Genomic DNA, 21,550 nt, shown 5'->3' on the forward strand with positions numbered 1-21,550 from the left:
CTTGTGTCATAAAGCCTTGTGTCATATAGCCTTGTCATATAGCCTAGTGGATTATCAGGGCTGGGCTTGTGTCATATAGCCTTGTCATATAGCCTAGTGGATTATCAGGGCTGGGCTTGTGTCATATAGCCTTGTCATATAGACTAGTGGATTATCAGGGCTGGGCTTGTGTCATATAGCCTTGTGTCATATAGCCTTGTCATATAGCCTAGTGGATTATCAGGGCTGGGCTTGTGTCATATAGCCTTGTCATATAGCCTAGTGGATTATCAGGGCTGGGCTTGTGTCATATAGCCTTGTGTCATATAGCCTAGTGGATTATCAGGGCTGGGTTTGTGTCATATAGCCTTGTGTCATATAGCCTAGTGGATTATCAGGGCTGGGCTTGTGTCATATAGCCTTGTGTCGTATAGCCTAGTGGATTATCAGGGCTGGGTTTGTGTCATATAGCCTTGTGTCGTATAGCCTAGTGGATTATCAGGGCTGGGTTTGTGTCATATAGCCTTGTGTCGTATAGCCTAATAGCTATTGATAGATCAACTCTCCAGTGGGAGGTGCTGCCCAGACTGTTTTCTCTTCTGATACTGGCTATAACGTTGAGCATCTGACGTTGTTTCAAAAGTAGAATTTCAACATATTTTTACAAGGTTTGTCTGGGCATAAGCAACATTAGAATAGTAGAATACACAAGGTGCAATTTAGAAATGTGGTTGTGCATCAGCAGTTTTTCTCTTGTAATGTCAATCACTGACAGTCACTCAATTAGCCGTGTCAGCTAACAATTTTTAGCGATCTAAACTTGTAGTAATACAGGGGGCCCCCATTGATTTTCAAATTGTATTTGTCATATACACATGTTTAGCAGATGTTAGTGCGGGTGTAGCAAAATGCTTGTGTTTCTCTCTCCAACAGTGCAGCAAGTCACTCTCACTCAGATATCATTAAAGAGCAACAGCCCCTAAAAAGTAACTTCTCATTTTGAAAATGGTCTATGTGGCATCGATATAAATCAGAATATTCTAGTCCCATGTGGCTCAGTTGGTAGAGCATGGCGTTTGCAACGCCAGGGTTGTGGGTTCGATTCCCACGGGGGACCAGTCTGGGGAAAAAAAGGAAAAAAGTATGAAATGTATGCATTCACTACTGTAAGTCGCTCTGGATAAGAGCGTCTGCTAAATGACTAAAATGTAAAAAAAAAATGTAAATGTAAAATTGACTGCTAAGTGTAAATAGGATAATTTTGGTCATAAAGTCAGCCTCGTCCAAAACTGAGATTTGCGAGCTGATAGGAAAAAATGCTATGTCAAGGAATGAAGGTTACCATATCAGTTTTCTGTGGGTTGGGTTTATTTTAATCCTGCCCACAGCTGGCAGCACCCAAGTAATCATCAATTCGGAGCACAGCTGCACGCGACCCAATCATTATGTGGTGGTCAGTTTGTGTTGCCATTCAATATCTCTATGGGGCTAGTTAGGTCCCAATTACATTACATTACATATTTTTAAATGTCAAAGGCACAAAATATGAATGACTTTACATCATACCAACTATAAGTTGTAGAAATTCATATACAAATATTGGCACTGCATCTGTTCCTAACATTTTCAAAATGTAAACGACGCTGAGGAGGATGATGCAGAGACGACCTTTACGCTCACACCTCACCCACAGGTGGTAGAGAGATCAACAGTTCTTTAACTGTGTTCTTTAACTGTGTTTGTATGTCTGATGTGCTCCATGTGTTTAGTTCTTATAGTTGGACCACGCCCCAACACCTGAAGCAGAATCCACCTCTAGGCGAGGAAACGTTCACTCCGCCAGATGCTGTGTGTGTGCACATGCTCAGTGCGTATCACAGTATTTGTTTTCAAAACACTGCTTCGTTGTCAGACAGTTAATGTAAGTGTGCGTGCACATACTGTACAATATGTGCATGACAAAAGCCTATCTGAAGTTTTTTTGAAGGTCTCCATGTGTATACCTTTTCCAACATGAGGACACACAAGGCAGGCCAAAGTTATGTCTGAGAGTGTCTCCTCAGTGATTGAGCAAACATTTGGGATGCAAATACTTGATCCAGCTCTTCTCCAGCTCCAGTCAGCCTAAGAAAACAAAGTGCAGCTCTGTGCCAAGCTACATGAAGGCCCCTGGCCAAGTAAAGAGAGGCTCCAGACCACTGGCCTCACTTAAAGCAAACACATTAAATTACACTTGGTACATGATGTCATTTGCATCTAGTTTCTGAAGTTGTCGATTATGCAAGTTGTTTGAAGTGGCACAGGATTTAGGTAAAATGTTGCTGTCCCATGGGCCCCTCTTGTGTTTTAGTCACAGAATGGCATATATGACCATTTTACAAGAGGTAAGATAATACAAATGTTGACTTTAGGATGTTGAGAACAACCTTTTCATTAATTTAAATTCACACCCAAAGGAACAGCAACATTATGCATATCTCTGGTGAGTGATTGGGGCTTGCTGCTTTTACAATGGCAAGCTGTGTTGATGTGCTTTCAAATCAATGTTAATTGCTCGCGTACAATGGAGAATGTGAATTGTCTTTGATTATGCTTGGTGGCTCATGTACAGTATGCTGATCGTGCACATATTTCCTCCTAGCCTTCTCATCTCTGCCTCCCTTTTGCCACTCTTCCTCTGTTTCTTTCTTTCTTTCTTTCTTTCTTTCTTTCTCTATAACCATGTTTCCATCCACAGTTTTTCAGGCAGTCAAGTCATATTGTATAAAAACAAAATCACGACACCTGTGATGGAAACGGGAAGTTTTGGTGTAATTTTATAAATGCCGACAGATAACGTGTTCGTTCGATATGGTGGGATCTTTTTGTGTTGGTAAAATTAATTATGCAGGAAATGGCATTGGAAACCCCTTTATGCGCAAATATTGATATAATAACTATCATATCGAAGTACATTTGGAGTCATGCGATGATATGGTGTTTGGTTCTCCCAATATAATTTGGGAAACCATGCAGTTTTTTAGGCTATACATGAAATAAATGATGATGAACTTCACAGGGTGGTGAAAGTGCACAGTATGAGCATGATGCTCCTTTCCAATAAATGTTGAGGGTCTTATTCTGGTGACATGATGATCGATGTTTGACTGCCGTTTGACAAATACGAATGTTCTTGCTGTTATCCATAATAGGCAAATCTCATCATGTAGACTAGCCAACCTGCACAGCCTACCTGTACTGTCTGCGAGCTGTTGGCTAGAGCGCAGGTACCAAGTCCGGAGTAGGCCATTTGGTATTTAACACAACAGTTTTTGTGACAAAGCTATCGGTAGAGTTGAAAATGCTATGGAAACACATTTACCTTTAGATTTGTATTCGGTACATGAGAACTTAAGCGATAAAATATATTTTGTGTTCACTACGTCATCACGCAATGATTTTTATCTGCAACAAGTCCATTTGGTGGAAACATATTGAACCACTGATGGAAAAATGTGCATATTTTCTTTATGCGGAGTCTAGAATATTCTCATGAAAATATGTCGTCAATTTGAAGAGAACCTAGTTTATTCCTTCCTCTGCTTTATCATTCTCCATATTTCTTTCCCCATTCCTTTCCCAGTCTCTGATCCCAAATATAAGGCACATTCCCAGACCGTAGTTCACTACCCAGTCCTCTAGACTATACCCTTTCTAGCTTCGCACTTTCAGTTCATCAGCAAGGGTCTAGGCCTTAGGGACAGTGACCAGGGATAGAATTGGGATTGTGCGTTTCTGTGTATGTTCACAGAGCTCAGTGGCTATGTTTCCTTTGACTCAGGGACTCTCTCAAAGGCTTAGTGAGTGTGTATTCAGTGCAGCCAATGCATTTGCTGCATCACAGCCTCGCAGCAAGGGACGTGAATTACAGTAATACTGCAGAAGGAATGCAACCCCACTGACACTTCAACCCAATCCCTCTGCATGTAGGATGGGGATAAGGAAGAGCAGCTTCCTTAGGGAAAAGCTCATAAAGTACTAACAGTGTGTACAGGCAGGCAGACTGGTGTGTGTTGGGGAGTGCTTGATACAAGAATGAAGTTTGGTTTCTTGATGAGGTCAGTGAGTTGGAGTGTGTCTAATTAGAGGGAGAGATACATACCTGGGTGGAATGTCTCTTTGACGGGAGGTTACTGAGCTGGTCCTTGGAGATCATGACTATCTGAAGAAGCTCATTGTTTCATGAGCTTTTGAGTGGTTTTGTGTGTTGCTACATGTTGCATAGACATAACGAGACATGAAGAGAGAAAATGTGGCTCCATCCTCCTCTACTCTTTCCCCCAGTTCCCCCACTTCTGAGGAGGTCAAGTTGAGGGCACGGCCACTCTGCCAGACAGCCAGGCCAGACGAAGGTAACTGATAAGACAACATGGACTACCTTTCAGGGAGCCAGAATAGAGACTGCTACCATGTAGCCTGCAGGGTAGGAGTGTTGGGCCAGTAACCGAAAGGTAAAAATCTGTCATTCTGTCCCCGAGCAAGGCATTTAACACAATGTTTCCCGGGTGCCATGGATGCTGATTAAGACATCTCCCCACACCTCTCTGATTCAGAGGGGTTTGGTTCAATGCGGAAGACACATTTCAGTTGAATGCATTCAGTTGTACAACTGACTAGGTATCCCCCCTTTCACCCTTAGATGACGATAGGCTTTGCTTTGCTTCTGATGGCACCCCTCTCTCTTCCTCTGTCTCAGTCTGTAGTAAAGCATGCCTGCCTGGGGACTGAGCACTCAAATCAAAAAGCCATCTGTCTCAGTTTAACTGTTTGTTTGTAGGACCTTTTTAAGTATATTTTATTTGACACAATTCAACATTGAAATAAATATTGCCAGTGCATGAGGGTCGACTAAACATATACAGTATATAATTCTGTAAGGAAGCTTATGCATATGTCCTCCATTTCAGAACAGTAAAAACTGATAGTTAATAAAAACACTCATTTTTCAAAGGCATTCCAATGATATTCATGATTTTAGAGGGAGTTTATTTATTTTTATTATACCTTTATTTAACTATGCAAGTAAGTTAAGAACAAATTCTCATTTACAATGACAGCCTAGGAACAGTGGGTTAACTGCCTTGTTCAGGGGCAGAACGACAGATTTTGACCTTGGCAGCTCGGGTTTTCAATTCACCAACCTTTCGGTTACTGGCCCAATGCTCTAACTACTTGGCTACCTGCCGCCCAGGTTTAAGTAGATGCTCTCCATCCATGGTCCATATGCTTTTTGATTTGTCTCGTGGTCGACTTCATTCCATCCGGCGTTGACCTGATCTGAACCCCAGCTTTGACAGTGTCTCATTAATAAATAACCTGTCATGGTCTACGTACAAGGCAACAGTACCTTACACTGCTATGGAAGGAGCACACACTGACTACATCTGGTTTGTGATTTTCCCAAGTCCGCAAGAAAGGTTTCGTCATCAACTGGCACAAATCCACTCTCCTTCATTTCCACTGCAGTGATGTGTCTGTGGAAACAAATCAGGTATGTCTGTGTCAAGAGGGAGAGCCAGGTATCATCATAACGTTGAGAAGTGAAGAAGACAGGTTGTAAATTATGACCTCTCTAGAGACTTCAGACTGATCTTAGGTCTAGATGAGAGACTTATCCCTACTGTTCAATCCCATTGTGTTTGAGCTATGTTCTTTTCCATTCCGTGATTTTCGTGTCTTAAACTTTAAGGAGAATACTTCAGACCCTGACCTTCATTGCAGATCTACTCGAATCGAACTACACCAGCTCAGACGCTCGTCGGATGTGGCAGGGCTTGCAAACCATTACAGACTACAAAGGGAAGCACAGCCGAGAGCTGCCCAGTGACACAAGCCTACCAGATGAGCTAAACTACTTCTATGCTCGCTTCGAGGCAAATAACACTGAAACATGCATGAGAGCACCAGCTGTTCCGGAAGACTGTGTGATCACGCTCTCCGCAGCCGATGTGAGTAAGACCTTTAAACAGGTCAACATTCACAAGGCCTCAGGGCCAGATGGATTACCAGAACGTGTACCGCACGTTCTTGCGGTACACAGAACGTGTTCCGCAAGCATGCGCTGACCAACTGGCAAGTGTCTTCACTGACATTTTCAACCTCTCCCTGTCCGAGTCTGTAATACCAACATGTTTCAAGCAGACCACCATAGTGCCTGTGCCCAAGAACATTAAGGTAACCTGCCTAAATGACTACTGATCCGTAGCACTCACGTCTGTAGCCATGAAGTGCTTTGAAAGGCTGGTCATGGCTCACATCAACACCATTATCCCAGAAACCCTAGACCCACTCCAATTTGCATACCGCCCCAACAGATCCACAGATAATACAATCTCTATTGTACTCCACACTGCCCTTTCCCACCTGGTCAAAAGGAACACCTATGTGAGAATGCTATTCATTGACTACAGCTCAGCGTTCAACACCATAGTACCCTCAAAACTCATCACTAAGCTAAGGACCCTGGGGCTAAACACCTCCCTCTGCAACTGGATCCTGGACTTCCTAATGGCCGCCCCCAGGTGGTAAGGGTAGGTAACAACACATCTGCCATGCTGATCCTCAACACGGGGTGCGTACTCAGTCTCCTCCTGTACTCCCTGTTCACTCATGACTGCATGGCCAGGCACGACTCCAACACCATCATTACATTTGCCGATGACACCGACGAGACAGGCTACAGGGACGAGGTCAGAGACCTGGCCATGTGGTGCTCGGACAACAACCTCTCCCTCAACGTGATCAAGACAAAGGAGATGATTGTGGACTACAGGAAAAAGAGGACCGAGCACACCCCCATTCTCATCGACAGGGCTGCAGTGGAGCAGGTTGAGAGCTTCAAGTTCCTTGGTGTCCACATCACCAACAAACTAACATGGTCCAAGCACACCAAGACAGTCGTGAAGAGGGCATGACAAAACCTATTCCCCCTCAGGAGACTGAAAAGATTTGGCATGGGTCCTCAGATCCTCAAAAGGTTATACAGCTGCACCATCGAGAGCATCCTGACTGGTTGCATCACTGCCTGGTATGGCAACTTCTCAGCCGCCGACCGAAAGGCACTACAGAGGGTAGTGAGAATGGCCCAGTACATCACTGGGGCCAAGCTTGCTGCCATCCGGGACCTCTATACCAGGCGGTGTCAGAGGAAGGCCCTAAAAAGGATCAAAGACTCCAGCCACCCTAGTCATAGACTGTTCTCTCTGCTACCGCACAGCAAGCGGTACCGGAGCGCCAAGTCTAGGTCCAAGAGGCTTCTAAACAGCTTCTACCCCAAAGCCATAAGACTCCTGAACATCTAATCAAATGGCTACCCCCCCCCCCCCCATCTTTACACCGATACTACTCTCTGTTTGTTGTCTATGCATGGTCACTTCAATAACTCTACCTACATGTCCCTACTACCTCAACTAACCGGTGCCCCCGCACATTGCCTCTGTACCGGTACCCCCCTGTATGTGGTCTCGCTATTGTTGTTTTACTGCTGCTCTTTAATTACTTGTTACTTGTATCTCTTATTCTTGTATTTTCTTGTATTTTTTGAAACTGCATTGTTAGTTGGGGGCTCGTAAGTAAGCGTTTCACTGTAAGGTCGACACCTGTTGTATTAGGCGTATGTGGCTAATACAATTTGATTTGATTTGAGATGCTATTGGGTGTAACAAACCCAGTCATTCCTGTATGAAGTTTTAACATTGGCTTTTGTTAGACTAAAATGAAACAAGTTGCCTAAAGCCATCATGCTATATGACCCCCTTATTTTTGGGGGAAATTACAGCTATGCTGACGATATGAAGTATGAATTCCATTTAGGAATTTCCCCTCTTGAACAGGAAAGAAATGGGTTATTCTGAACGTGTAATTAAGTGCAGTATGTCAGGCTAGTGCTCATTCTACACCTGTGTTGGGCCTCAAGCAGAACGTTTTTCTTCTTTTCTTTCTCAACCCATCACAGTAACGTTAAAGTTAGACTAAAGAGATTTCGGAATAACTTCTAATCATTGGTAGACCTATTCTTCTAGGTTTTTGGACGCCACTTTGCATTGGATGGCGAGTAATAAAATCGAACTTAACAACCTTTATAAGTCCAAAACAGCAAGGTGTAGGATTGTACGACAAAACATATTTTGTGCTCTCTTTCTATGTTTTGAACATAATTATTTGAGGAGGATGTGGAAAGAGAAAACAGAGTTGTTAAAAGCATGATTGTTGTATTTACTTCAATAGGCAATCTGCAGTTCAAATAATAACAAAGCGGACACCCCACCTCGGTTTTGGTAAACAGCTCAGGAATTGGGTTGGAGAAATGGAACCACTCTCACATCCATAGACAGAGCTATGGATGCAAGGAATGACCGTCCACGATATCAAAATTATAGTTTTAACCATGTTTTGAGGTTATATAGTCAATGTTTGTTTACAATTACATTGTTTTACTCCACAGTTTGTAAACAATCTTAGATTTGGGGTTTCTGATCGGGTACAACGGTTGAACTAAGCTCATGAGGCATTTTTAAGTTATATTCTTCAAGAATCAATTAATATATAAAATCAGTGACCACCCCATTCACGAAAAAGGTTTGCGTGGTCGTGGCTTTCTAGGTAAAGCAGGCAGACAGACATAGAGGCATTCAGTTACTGTTCGATTGAACGTTAGAATGGGAAAAACGAGTGACCTAAGCAGCTTTGAACATGGTATGATCATTGGTGCCAGGTTCGCTTGTTCCAGTATCTCAGAAACGGCCGGCCTCCTGGGCTTTTCATGCACAACAGTGTCTAGGGTTTACAGAGAATGGTGCGACAAACAAAAACATCCAGTCAGCGGCAGTCCTGTGGGCGAAAACAGCTCATTAATGAGAGGTCGAAGGATAATGGCAAGAATCGTGCAAGCTAAAAGGCGAACCACAAAGAAGCAAATAACGGCGCAGTACAATAGTAATGTGCAGAGCGGCATCTCGGAACGCACAACTAGTCAGTCCTTGTCATGGATGGGCTATTGCAGCAGACGACCAGACTGGGTTCCACTCCTATCAGCTAAAAACAAGAAGAAGCAGCTCCAGTGGGCACACGATCACCAACACTGGACAATTGAGGAGTGAAAAAACATTGCCTGTTCTGATGAATCCCGTTTCTTGTTACATCATGCTGATGGCAGAGTCAGGATTTGGCGCAAGCAGCATGAGTCCATGGCTCCATCCTGCCTGGTGTCAACGCTACAGGCTGGTGGTGTAAGGGTGTGAGAAATGTTTTCCTGGCACACCTTACATCTCTTGATACCTATTGAGCAATGTTTCCATGCCACGAAGAATTCTGTATGTTCTGGAGGTAAAGGGGTGTCCAACCTGGTACTAGATGGGTTTACCTAATAAACTGGCCGCAGAGTGTATATTAATTCAAAAGTAAAAAATAATGTATGTTACAATCACAGATTGCTGATTTAAAAAGCAAAATGTCTATGATAATCGTCAGAAAAGGCTTAATTCACAACCTGGAAAAAGACAGCATGATATAATTACATGGTATATCATCAACATTTCCTGACTTGTCTTCTTACAGAAGACCTCAAAAGGCACTTACAAACACAGGATAGTGTCTATGCCACAAACTGTCATCGTTCCCTTTCTCTTCAGATAATTACCAGTTTCATATACTGGACTTATTCTTGCACTGCTGTTACATTCTGTCATTGAATTTGTGTTTCTGGTGAGTAAATACTTATTGCAACATCCTGTCTCTGTTGTATTTCTAGCCCAGGACAACCCTAACAGTCTGAGACACAAATACAACTTCATCGCTGACGTGGTGGAGAGGATCGCCCCGGCCGTGGTTCACATTGAACTCTACCGCAAGTAAGAGCTGTGTGTGTGTAGGTCCTTGAATATCTGTAGACAAATACTAGAGTTTTCTTTATGACCCACCTGGATGTAAGAATACACTAGTTGGGACGACACTTAAGTACTTATCCTTTTTCATTATCTCTGCCTCTCCTTGTTCAGGGGCGGCAGCGTAGCCTAGTGGTTAGAGCGTTAGACTAATAATCGAAAGGTTGCAAATTCAAATCCCCGAGCTGACAAGGTACAAATCTGTTGTTCTTCCCCTGAACAAGGCAGTTAACCCACTGTTCCTAGGCCGTCATTGAAAATAGGAGTTTGTTCTTAAATGACTTGCCTAGTTAAATAAAGGTAAAAATTCAAAAAAATGATCTTTCTCCATATCCCCTGTCTCTCCTTCACCCTCTTTCTATTCCTCCCTCCCTTTCTCTATAAATGTCTCTCTCTTCTCTCCGCATCTGTCTTTCTTTCCCTTTCTACCTCTCTATCTTCCCCTCCCTCTTGCTCAGGATGGCATATTCTAAGAGGGAGGTGGCGGTGGCCAGTGGCTCAGGGTTCGTGGTGTCGGAGGATGGACAGATCGTGACCAACGCCCACGTTGTGGCCAATAAGCATAGAGTAAAGGTGGAGCTGAAGAGCGGTGCCACCTACGACGCCAAGATCAAAGACGTGGATGAGAAGTCCGACATCGCACTCCTCAAGATCGACTCACCAGTAAGAGTGGTCACTAGAGGTCACGGTCATAGTTCCAAATCAAATTGAAATAACTTTATTCAAACAACTTACCAAATCAATAATTAACATAGGAGCCAAACGGAGGCATAAGGAACGGGTTTGCAGTTAGAAACATTTGCAACATGTTAGTTTGCTTGTGTGTGCCACCCACTCCTTCACAAAGATCGTCACATTATTCCTTCAAATGGAAACTTTATGGAATATTATAAGTGCATAAATAGTGGGTTTGAGGAGTGTGGCTTTACACAGTAGCTCCCACGCTTCAGTCCTTTTTAATTCCTGCCTATGAGAGTGTGTGGGAATGACATTGACAGTTTCAACACCCGTGGAGCGGATTGGATTTTAAGTACAGCCTTCCAGGCCAACAGCAGCCATCTTGGTGCAGTACTTTCCTATATTTTACAACTGCATATTTAGACACCATTGGCAAAGTGAACAACAATTACTCAATATTATTCCCTATAAAACAGCAGGGGAGTCGGAATTGCAAGATGTTATTGATAGAAAAGTGTTGTTCAGCTTGATATCAGAGAGGTGATTGTTTGAGTGGTGCAACAAGTACAATCAAATGGTCCTTGTAAATGCTGGTATTCAACACATAGTTCATGTTGGCAATGGCATTCAGAAAAAAACACTTCATAAAACAACAGTCATTACGCAACGATTCTCAGAAATAAACTTGGAAGATATTCTGCAAAGACTCATTAACAGCAGATGAAAACCCATGTTATGCTCCAATGAGAAAATAGTTTTGATTGCAAAAGTTTTGCTCATAAATGGCATGGAGGCAGGCCATGTAAGATTTTTGCCACGGGAAAGTACAGTAACATTGAGAGGCTGTTGCTTTGTGGACCAGCGGGAAACACATCCCACATGAATCATAGTCGACAACCATATGAAGGAATGCCTGGCACCTAGTCAAAGCCACGGGCTATGAGTAACTGCACAGCAGAATGCCTCACCGAGCTTTCCCTCGCTTCAATGCACAGCTGAAAAGACACTCACGACAAGGACAGGGCTACACACTGCATCGGCCCAAAACGTCAAGACAAGGTTATGTTTTCTTTTATGCGGCCTACATTGGTTCCTCATACTGGCCCTGGATAGGTCTACATTCAAGACCTATACTAGACAACAGTAAGGTGATATCAGACCCAAAGCAGTGATCCATCAATGTCTGAAGAAAAGATTATGGATGGAAATAGTTGTTGTAATGAAAACCAGCATAAATCTTATAGTTCTCAAAACAGGACCAGTTTCAAGACACTGAAAAGTCGAATGCTTTGTGCCATGGTGGTAAAGACTACCACCCAACTACTGGTTGACCATGACAGCCCAGCGCTGATTGTGGATTGACCATACACCCGGGGCCCCATTGTGGCTCCATAGCTAAGACTTCTTTATATTTAGTTTATTTGGATCCCCATTAGCTTTTGCATAAGTAGCAGCTACTCTTCCAGGGGTCCACAAAAAACACAAAACATGACAAGTAACAAAACACTGATACGCTGATAGTCAAGGACAGTCGCACCAATGATATACAAACAATACAACAACAAAAAGAATACAAATATATATATAGAGTGTGTTAGAGTGTGTGTGTTTGTGTGTGTCCCCTCACAGCCCCAGAGGTTCCAGGAGTTATTATTTAATCCGTTTTTAAAGGTCATTTTGCTGTTTGCTTGAGTAATTGGAGGTGAAAGGGAGTTCCATGCGATGATAGCTCTGCATCGTGCCATGAACGCGTTTTGAACATGGGGACTGTGAAGAGACCCCTGGTGGTATGTATTGTGGGGTATGTATGGGTGTTTGAGCTGAATGTTGTTTGATTATGCAGACAATCTGGAATTTAAGTCACAGTAATATTTATCATAAAAACTAGAAGAGAAGCCGTTAATCTCTCGTCAACCCTCAACCAGGAAAGACTTGCATGCATGTTGTTCATGTTAGTTCTGGATGTGCAGTTAATGGAAAGGCCTGCTGCTGTTTTGAGCCAGCTGCAGCTTTGCGATGTCTTTCTTTGCTGCACTGGACCATATTACCAGCCAGTAATCAAGATGGGACCAGAGCCTTAATAACTAGTACAGTTGATTTTTGTGTCAAAAACACAGGACTAATTTTTATAACAGACATATCCCTCCCCTTCTTCAGATCAACTTTGTCAATATAACTTGAACATGATAATTTGGGCTCCCGAGTGGCGCAGCGGTCTAAGGCACTGCATCTCAGTGCTAGAGGCGTCACTACAGACACCCTGGTTCGAATCCAGGCTGTATCACAACCAGCCGTGATTGGGAGTCCCATAGGGCGGCACACAATTGACTTCCAACTCTTAAATAAAGGTAAAATAAAATTGACAATCCAATGTTATACCTAGGAGTTTAGCTTGCTCAATGATCACACCCTTTATGTACAACTCCAGTTGAGGTTTATGTGTTAGAATGTTTTGAACCGAATACGATGCTTTTAGTTTTAGATGAATTTAGGACCAGTTTACCTATTCTGATACTGACTGTAGCTCTGTATTAGAATCTCAGTGAGCTCACTGGCTTTGTTGCTGACATCTAGAGTGTGGAATCATCAGCATACATAGTCATTCTAGTTTCATGTAAGGTCAGTGGCAAATCATTTGTAAAAATGGAGAAAAGTAACGGCCCAAGGCAACTGCCCTGGGGGATATGGCACTGTAGATATCTGATGTTAGAGAAGCTTCCGTTGAGGAACACTGTGGGTTCTACTGAATAAATAACTCTCCAAACATGTGATGGCAGGTAATGTTAAGTTTTTTTCAATAACAATTTAGGATCAATAACAAAGGCTGCACTGAAATCTAACAGCTCCAACTATCATCGTAATATCCATTTAACCAATCATCTGTCATCTGAGTCAGTGCAGTACAAGTTGAATACCCTTCTCTGTATGCATGCTGAAAGTCAGTAGTTAACTTGTTCTCTGAAAAATATCATTATATTTGGTCAAACAATCCTCTCCATCAGTTTACTAAGAACAGGCAGAAAACTGATTGGTCGACTGTTAGAGCCAGCAAAGGGTGCTTTACTATTTTTAGGCAGTGAATTACTCTTGCTTCCTTCCACGCCTGTGGACACACACTCCTTTAGGCTTTGGTTAAATATATAGCAAATAGGAGTGGCACATACATTCTCAATAGTTTCCCATCAAGGTTGTCTATACCTGGTGGCTTATCATTATTTATGGATAACAGTAGTTTTTCCACCTCTCCCGCACTAACATGACCAAATTCAAAATAGCCATCCTTCTCTTTCATTATTAGATATTTTATACAAAAATATGATTGTTCACTGTTCAATGTTGTCATTTCACTTCTGAGTTTTTCCACTTTACCAGTGAAATAATCATTCAAATGATTGGCAATATCAAAAGGTTTGTTATCGATAACCCATAACCCAATTAATCTCCATTGAAGGTATTCTGCCTATGACATCGTTTAAGGTACTCCAAAGTCTTTTTCCATTGTGTTTTATGTCATTTATCTTTGTTTGGGAATATAATTTCTTCTTTTTTTACGTTTAGTCACAAAATGGCTCAATTTGTTGAGCCAGCTGTTGAAATCTTTGCCCCAGTTGTCCCTTCTATGTGAGACAGTGTCTACCCAGTTCCATGGGGGACAGCACATCCCAGCTAATGATACATGGGGTAGGGGAGGGTGTTTGTGAGGGAAAGAGTCGAATAGAGATGGAGAGAGTCAGTGAAAGAGAAATTAGAGGATGAGAGAGGGAGGGAGATAATTAGACGGGAAAATAAAGGGAAAGTTAGAATTTCTTAATTTGAAATGTAAGGGAAAATATAGTCAGTCGTCACAGTTTTGTCCTCAGTGCTTCAGGTCTGTACTCTTAAGTATTCATCTCTTTCCCTCTTTTCCTCACTCTCCCTATCTCTCTTGCTTCAAGTGGGAGTCATTATGAGTAGGGGTTACTATTGTCAAACGTTGTAGTGCATATAAGCCCACTGAGAAAGAATCAATCACACGTGAGCTTTGAAAATGTACTTTTTGGATGTAGAATACCCTCTCTTCCCCCTCGGTGCTCCATGAGAAGCAGAGTTTATTGGTGGCTGGGTTGGTCCGTTCCTGGGTTGTGGTGTGGTGTACCCCGTCTCTGGGGAAGACATTAGTCTGTCTGCAGCAGCTGGGACTTCAGAGGATGGGAAGGAGAAAGGGAAAAAGTGCTACACTCCTTTCTGACAGAAAGAGAGTGGGATGGAGAGAGAGGAAGAGAGGGAAACAGTTCCATATGTCTGGAAAGCTAGGTGAGGCTAATGAGTTCTCTGTGATGTAGCGCTGGGACGATATTGAGAGAGGTCATCATGTAGGGGAAGGAGCAGCTTGTTAACCCTATCAACTCACTGCATAACTTGTCTCTCATACACAATAGTTCACTGACGATGTCCTCAATTTGGGCAGTGCCCAAAAAAACTGAGGAAGTCATGTCAACAGGACGCCACATCATCATCACTAAATGCATTGTTTCTCAGTCCCCTACCACAATGTTAGTCTGTAAGCTCCCCATGTAGTCCACCTCCCAGACGTCTGCTAGGATGACTGGCGCTGGCTAGACCAGACCAGGGCTCTTATTGGTTTAGGAGACATCCAGGACATGCTCTGCTCCTCATCTTGTGGAAAAAGTGGTGTCCTTCTGGAAAGAAGCAGAGGGTAAATGAATCACATCCTCGTCTCATCCTCCATTTCACTCGCTCTCCCACAATCGTTCTCAACCATTTGAATGCAGCATGTGCAGACGAGGGCCAAGGAAAGCCGACCGGCCTTGCTCTTATGTTCCATGCTGCAGACTTGGCCTAGTTTGTAGGTGGTTGTTTTCCAAGCCAGTGATGCAGGGAAGAGAGACCCAAACATCCCAACCGCATCTCGTCAGGTCTGCATGGCCTAGAGATCAAAAGTGTGTGGCGTCTAGCCGCCCGTCAGTGAGATGGCATCCAGTCATTCAGGGTGTCTGTAAACTATGCTGAAGGAATGGAGCTTTTGGCCATGTGTTTGCTGTTATGTTGGCTGTGATATTTACAACAATGTGTGCACCATATTGTTTTTCTGTCCGATATCAGTGAAGGTTAGCTTAGCCAGTATGGTTGAAAGTTGTTTATATTAACTAGCCTATGCTATTAAATATTGTTAAGATGGCTAGCAATCAGTGAGGGAAGGGACATTTATTTTTCTTATGACATAGACTTTTCCCAGCTCCTGTGATATATTTGGGTGTGTGCGTAACTCTTTCCCTGAAACTAGCTGTTATGTTGAGCTCACACACGTACGTTTCTGCCACCCCTCAGCCAATGCTGATCCCCAGAGCTGATGGTTCTACAGGTGTGAGCATGTCAGATCACGCTCCTCTTTATTCACTGTGGCACAACCCTTGGGCTAAAAGTTCATGTGTAGCCAAAGTACTGTACACACACGAACAGTCACACCACTTGCTAGTCCTCCCCATGATATCTACAGTTATCTCTGCATGGTAGCACAGTGCTACAAAGATAACATAATACCTACTGCCTTGAATTCCCCTATAGGAAGAACACAGTAGTGACCACAGTAAAAACCGTAGACGTTGTAATAGGTTTAATCACCAAACAAAGGGTGTGTGTATTTCACTGGCATGTCTCTTTGAACTAACGGGTGCCAGCTGTGTTGGTGTCAGTTTACAGTTGTGAATTTCTTGTGTTAAGTAAAATTAACCCGTTTTCACATATTTACGTGCGCCTTTTAAACTATTAGCGACAGTCCATCACAGCATGAAGCTTGACAAAATATGTTTGCACCTAGGCTCAAGTCATAAAATAGGAGTTAATGTACCGTAAATTCCGGACTATAAGCCGCAACTTTTTTCCCAGGCTTTGAACCTCGCGGCTTAAACAATGACACGGCTAATATATGGATTTTTCCCGCTTTCAATTTTTTTTTCTCCAAAAAAACATTCTGTGATGTGCTCAAGTTTTTTGCCGGCATGAAGCTTTCATTAGACCAATGAAATTGCCGAACGGGTTAAGGTCAAACAACTTTTTGGTTTACTGTTTAGATTAAATCGAGCGCTCTCAAACTTCCCATCATTCTGATTACGGTAATCATTTTGTCACTCTCATCATGGCAAAGACACGGAGAAATGCATATGATGCAGCTTTCAAGTTGAAGGCGATTGATCTGGCTGTTGGAAAAGGAAATAGAGCTGCTGCACGGGAGCTTGGTCTTAATGAGTCGATGATAAGACGTTGGAAACAGCAGCGTGAGGAATTGAGTCAGTGCAAAAAGACAACTAAAGCTTACTGCAAATTATTATTTTTTTGTTACAAGCCGTGTTTCGTTAAAGCCTATTTATTTTTGTTACAAGCCGTGTTTCGTTAAAGTCTATTTATTTTTGTTACAAGCCGTGTTTCGTTAAAGCCTGTGTAAAGTTCATTTGTTTCAATGTAGACACCTGCGGCTTATAAACATGTGCGGCTTATTTATGTTCAAAATAAAAAATAAAAATTAATTCAGTGGGTGCGGCTTATATTCAGGTGCGCTTAATAGTCCGGAAATTACGGTAGTAGGTTTTAAAAGCGATTCCAAACTGCCAAAGCTGTAATATGAAACAAAGGCTTGTCTATGGCAACAAAGGAGGCATTTTCCCTGTCGGTCCTTCCACCCCCTGCCATAGCAGACACTCTAGATGTACAGTACAATTTTCTAGAGATGGTTGAGATGATGAATATATGAATATCTGGAATGATACCACGACTTCTAAGTGCCCCTGTCATGCCATACTTTTTCTGGATGGCTGTTAGTAAATACTGGCTTTCCTGTTGAAGTATGTGCCTTTTTCTGTCACTGTCTCAGCCTCTATTCAAATCTGAAATTGTGCCATTCTCAGTTATGTATGAAGCAATTGAGAGCTTGGAAAACATTCATTTTTTAAGAATAGAGTGGTTGAAATTTAAATTCAAAGTTTTAACTTGAGATTGAAGACCAGGTATTAGTGCATTTAACTGAAAGCATCTCGCGTGATGTTAGGGACGGCCAATGCAGGAGAGGGTTTCCTGCTCCTCGTCTTCTACCTTTAACCACCTCTTCTTAATGTGTAAAAACTGTTGGTAGCTAAATCCGGCAAGAACTAGGACCATGAAAAAACTCTCTGCGCAGTTGGCTTCTGCGCCCTCACACGCTAGTGACTGAATGCTGATATACTTGGTTCTGACTCATTACAGGCTGTCCGGCAAGAACAGTACGGAAGCTTCTCAGTCCAGGACTTTTATTATCTTCATTACCACACACTGTAGTGTGGTAAATGTTGGGGGATGAGTGTTAAGGCATTAAGACCAGCCCATGGTTCAAAATAACCTGGTGAGTCACGTATGGTCAAGAGAAAGTCAGGACCACCGAAATTACATATACAGTATACGACACGGAATCCACAAGGACAAAAAGTAGCTGCAAGTGGTTAGTAGGTGAGAGCTAGACTAACAGTCCTCACACATGAAGAGTCACTGCATTTAATGTTTCCTTTATGCCTATTCACACATAGACACTCCCACCCTCAAAGGGCTCATATCAGCTAGTCTAGGCATTCACAGTTTGAGTGGATGTGTGTAAGCATGACTGTACCGCCCTCAAGACAGTGTCAGCACTGTGTGTAAGCAGATGGATATGTACAGGTGTGTGTCAAGATGTGTTTTCGTCATTCACGCTGTTATTACCACTGTCACCACAGCAAGCGGCTGGCAGACAACCAGTCCTGACTGTCTCAGTGACTAAGACTCACCTGACTTTCTCTTGCCACCATGTGCCTTTTCTACCTCCATCTGGTTATCCCCTCACCCTGGTCGGGTCGGGGTAGGGGCGGTGTGTGTGTGTGTGTGTGTGTGTGTGTGTGTGTGTGTGTGTGTGTGTGTATTTCCTCACAAGGGCAACAAAACAAGGAAAATTCAGACAAGTGGGGACATTTCGCCGGTCCCCAAAAGGAAAAATGCTATTTTAGGCTTAGGGGTTAGGTTTAGGGTTACAATTAGGGTAAGGGTTCGAATAATGGTTCGGTTTAGGGTTTGAGGTTAGGTTAAGGTTAGGTTTAGGGTTTGAGGTTAGGTTAAGGTTAGTTTTAGGGTTTAGGCAAAATAGGATTTTGAATGGGAATCAATTGTTTGGTCCCCACAAGGATAGTAAAACAAACATGTGTGTGTGTTTGTTCGTGTGTATGTGTGAGTGAGTGTGAGGGTGGGGAGTCACAGACTGCTATTCCGGTGTCATGTCTGGATGAAGGGAATGAGAGGGGGGAGGAAGAGAAGGTGGGATTGGGGGATGTGAAAAGTTCCCCTCCTCAGTTACGCACTCTCATCTTCTCACTGTCATCTTCTATTAATACTTACGCTACAACTCAGGGGCCAAGTTCGCATTGAGTTCCCGCAAGCTAAAATGGCGTCTTATAATTGACATCCATTTTTATAGATTAATACTATTTGTAGACCTATTCAGCTATTGTAGGCAACGGTCAGCAGTAAAAAGTGGCTCTAATGTTGTGTAGGGATGCCAATCAACATGTAATAACCTAGTGTATACACTATATTGGAAAGGGAAGTGTAGTGTTATCATATTTCATGATGGCATTATGAATACGCCTGGGTAGTTGACTACAGGGCGTGTTTTGGTGTTTGCATACAGATCTTTGGCTTGTTGGCCAGTCAGTCTCAGTTACCTTAGCTTCCCACACTGTGACTCTATTTATAACCCAGGGTAAACAAAATGGATACAGGGAACAAATGGGAAAGGTCTCAAGATGGTGCTGTTGTCAGGGAATTCATGGTGGGCACGCTTCGGCTAGGACCATACACTCATTGGCTATGACTGGACGGAATGGAAATTATTTCATGCAGAGAGAAACTGTGGCTGGATAAATATACCCTCTGTCTGTCTAGGCACTGTCTCTGGCTTGTCATGGTTGCCTAGCCATGGAGTCTGTGGTTCCGGAGTTTAACATAAATGGATTTGTACTGTTTCATGAGGTACTGGCCAGTAGTCACTTATAAAATAGATGCACTGTTGAGGGGGTGGACTGACCATACAGTGAGAAGAATTGGAAGGGTCTATGGAATTGTGCTTGAAGGACTTTAGGTTCACTGTAAATATTAATGCTGTAAATAAATATGCCCTCCCTAACTTGTCCACCCTACAGATCAAGCTTCCTGTGCTGATGTTGGGGCTTTCGTCAGACCTGAGGCCTGGGGAGTTTGTGGTGGCCATCGGAAGCCCCTTCTCACTCCAGAACACAGTTACCACAGGAATAGTCAGCACAACCCAACGAGGGGGCAAGGAGTTGGGCCTACGCAACTCTGAAATGGAATACATTCAGACAGACGCTATTATCAATGTGAGTCTGAACACATGCACACACATCCCAAAGGATTGTGAACTGAGAACTGAAGTGATGTCCTTTTTTTGTTGACAGTATGGTAATTCAGGAGGCCCTCTGGTGAATCTGGTGAGAATACTCTTTGTTTATTGACAGTTAAACAGTAGTTCTACATGTCTAATAGAAGGCAGACACTGTGTCTGCATGATGGCACATTGTAGTTTGAAACTGTATGCAAATGTGTGATTGTGTTACAGTGTTATTAGTGTGTCACTATGTGTGGTTTTCAGACACTAAATTGACTATATTGTTGTTGGATGATTGTATTATTGACTTCATTATTGACGGTGTTATTGTAGGATGGTGAGGTGATCGGGATCAACACTCTGAAAGTGACAGCTGGTATTTCTTTCGCCATTCCCTCCGATAAGATCAGAGAGTTCCTGACTGAATCCTACGACAGACAGTCCCGAGGTAGGACATTGTATCCCTATAATCATCCTGGATGTAACATCTAAATATGTCCCCTATAGTGCATGGTCCTGTTTACGCGGAACCTAAACCAGCTGCGCGCGTGCCCCATTGTGCATACATTTATTTTGTCCCCCTACACCAAACGCGATCACGACACGCAGGTTAAAATATCAAAACAAACTCTGAACCAATTACATTAATTTGGGGACAGGTCAAAAAGCATTAAACATGTATGGCAATTTAGCTAGTTAGCTTGCACTTGCTAATTTGTCCTATTTAGCTAGCAAATTTGTCCTATTTAGCTAGCTTGTTGCTAGTTAATTTGTCCTGGGATATAAACATTGAGTTGTTATTTTACCTGAAATGCAGAAGGTTCTCTACTCCGACAATTAATCCACACATAAAACTGCCAACCGAATCGTTTCTAGTCATCTCTGCTCCTTCCATGCTTTTTAATCTTTGAATTTATATGGTGATTGACATCTACACTTTCATAGTATTTCCATGACAACCGGCAAAACATTTCGTCTTTCAATCACCCACGTGAGGAGATGGCACGTGGGTACCTGCTTTTCTAAACCAATGAGGAGATGGGAGAGGCAGGACTTGCAGTGCGATCTGCGTCAGAAATAGAAAGGAGTTCTATTTTAGCCCTTGGCAACGCAGACGCTCGTTGGTGCGTGCGAGCAGTGTGGGTGCAATTATTGAATAACATGGATTTCTACATTTATTTTGCGACGCTCGCGCACACGGCGTGTCCGGTCTGGTCAGCATGTTAGCCATGTTTTGAGGATAACCATAAACACTTACAGACAACAGACCCCATTATAACTAAGCATATCCCATGGCTCACATCAACACCATCATCCCAGACACCCTGGAACCAATCCAATTCGCAAAAAAAGATCCACAGATCACCAATCTCTATTACACTCTACACCAGGGGCATTTCTTGAATTTGAAGACATTCGGGGCTTAGCCCGAAGCCAGTAGGGGCGTCCAGGGGCATTCTTCCCTGGCCCCCAAAGAATGGAATTTCAACAGCTAAATGCATGAATTTGGCACATTTTGACACGAACACTGAGAGATTAGAACATTGAGAGCTTAGGAAATGTTCAGGTAAATTGT

At 42.9% G+C, this 21,550-nt stretch overlaps 1 protein-coding gene across 1 annotated transcript in view; it reads left to right on the forward strand.

Annotated features, from left to right (window-relative positions):
• LOC115153255 (serine protease HTRA1A) overlaps positions 1-21,550 on the forward strand; it is a 34,619-nt gene that overhangs the window by 6,733 nt on the left and 6,336 nt on the right. Inside the window, exons 2-6 of the mRNA XM_029698510.1 lie at positions 9,767-9,866; positions 10,358-10,562; positions 19,772-19,966; positions 20,045-20,077; positions 20,308-20,422. Of these exons, the coding sequence (XP_029554370.1) occupies positions 9,767-9,866; positions 10,358-10,562; positions 19,772-19,966; positions 20,045-20,077; positions 20,308-20,422 (648 nt within the window). The remainder of the gene's footprint in view (positions 1-9,766; positions 9,867-10,357; positions 10,563-19,771; positions 19,967-20,044; positions 20,078-20,307; positions 20,423-21,550) is intronic.

This window comes from Salmo trutta, chromosome 18, assembly GCF_901001165.1.
Source record: "Salmo trutta chromosome 18, fSalTru1.1, whole genome shotgun sequence".
NCBI classification, from domain to species: Eukaryota; Metazoa; Chordata; class Actinopteri; order Salmoniformes; family Salmonidae; genus Salmo; species Salmo trutta.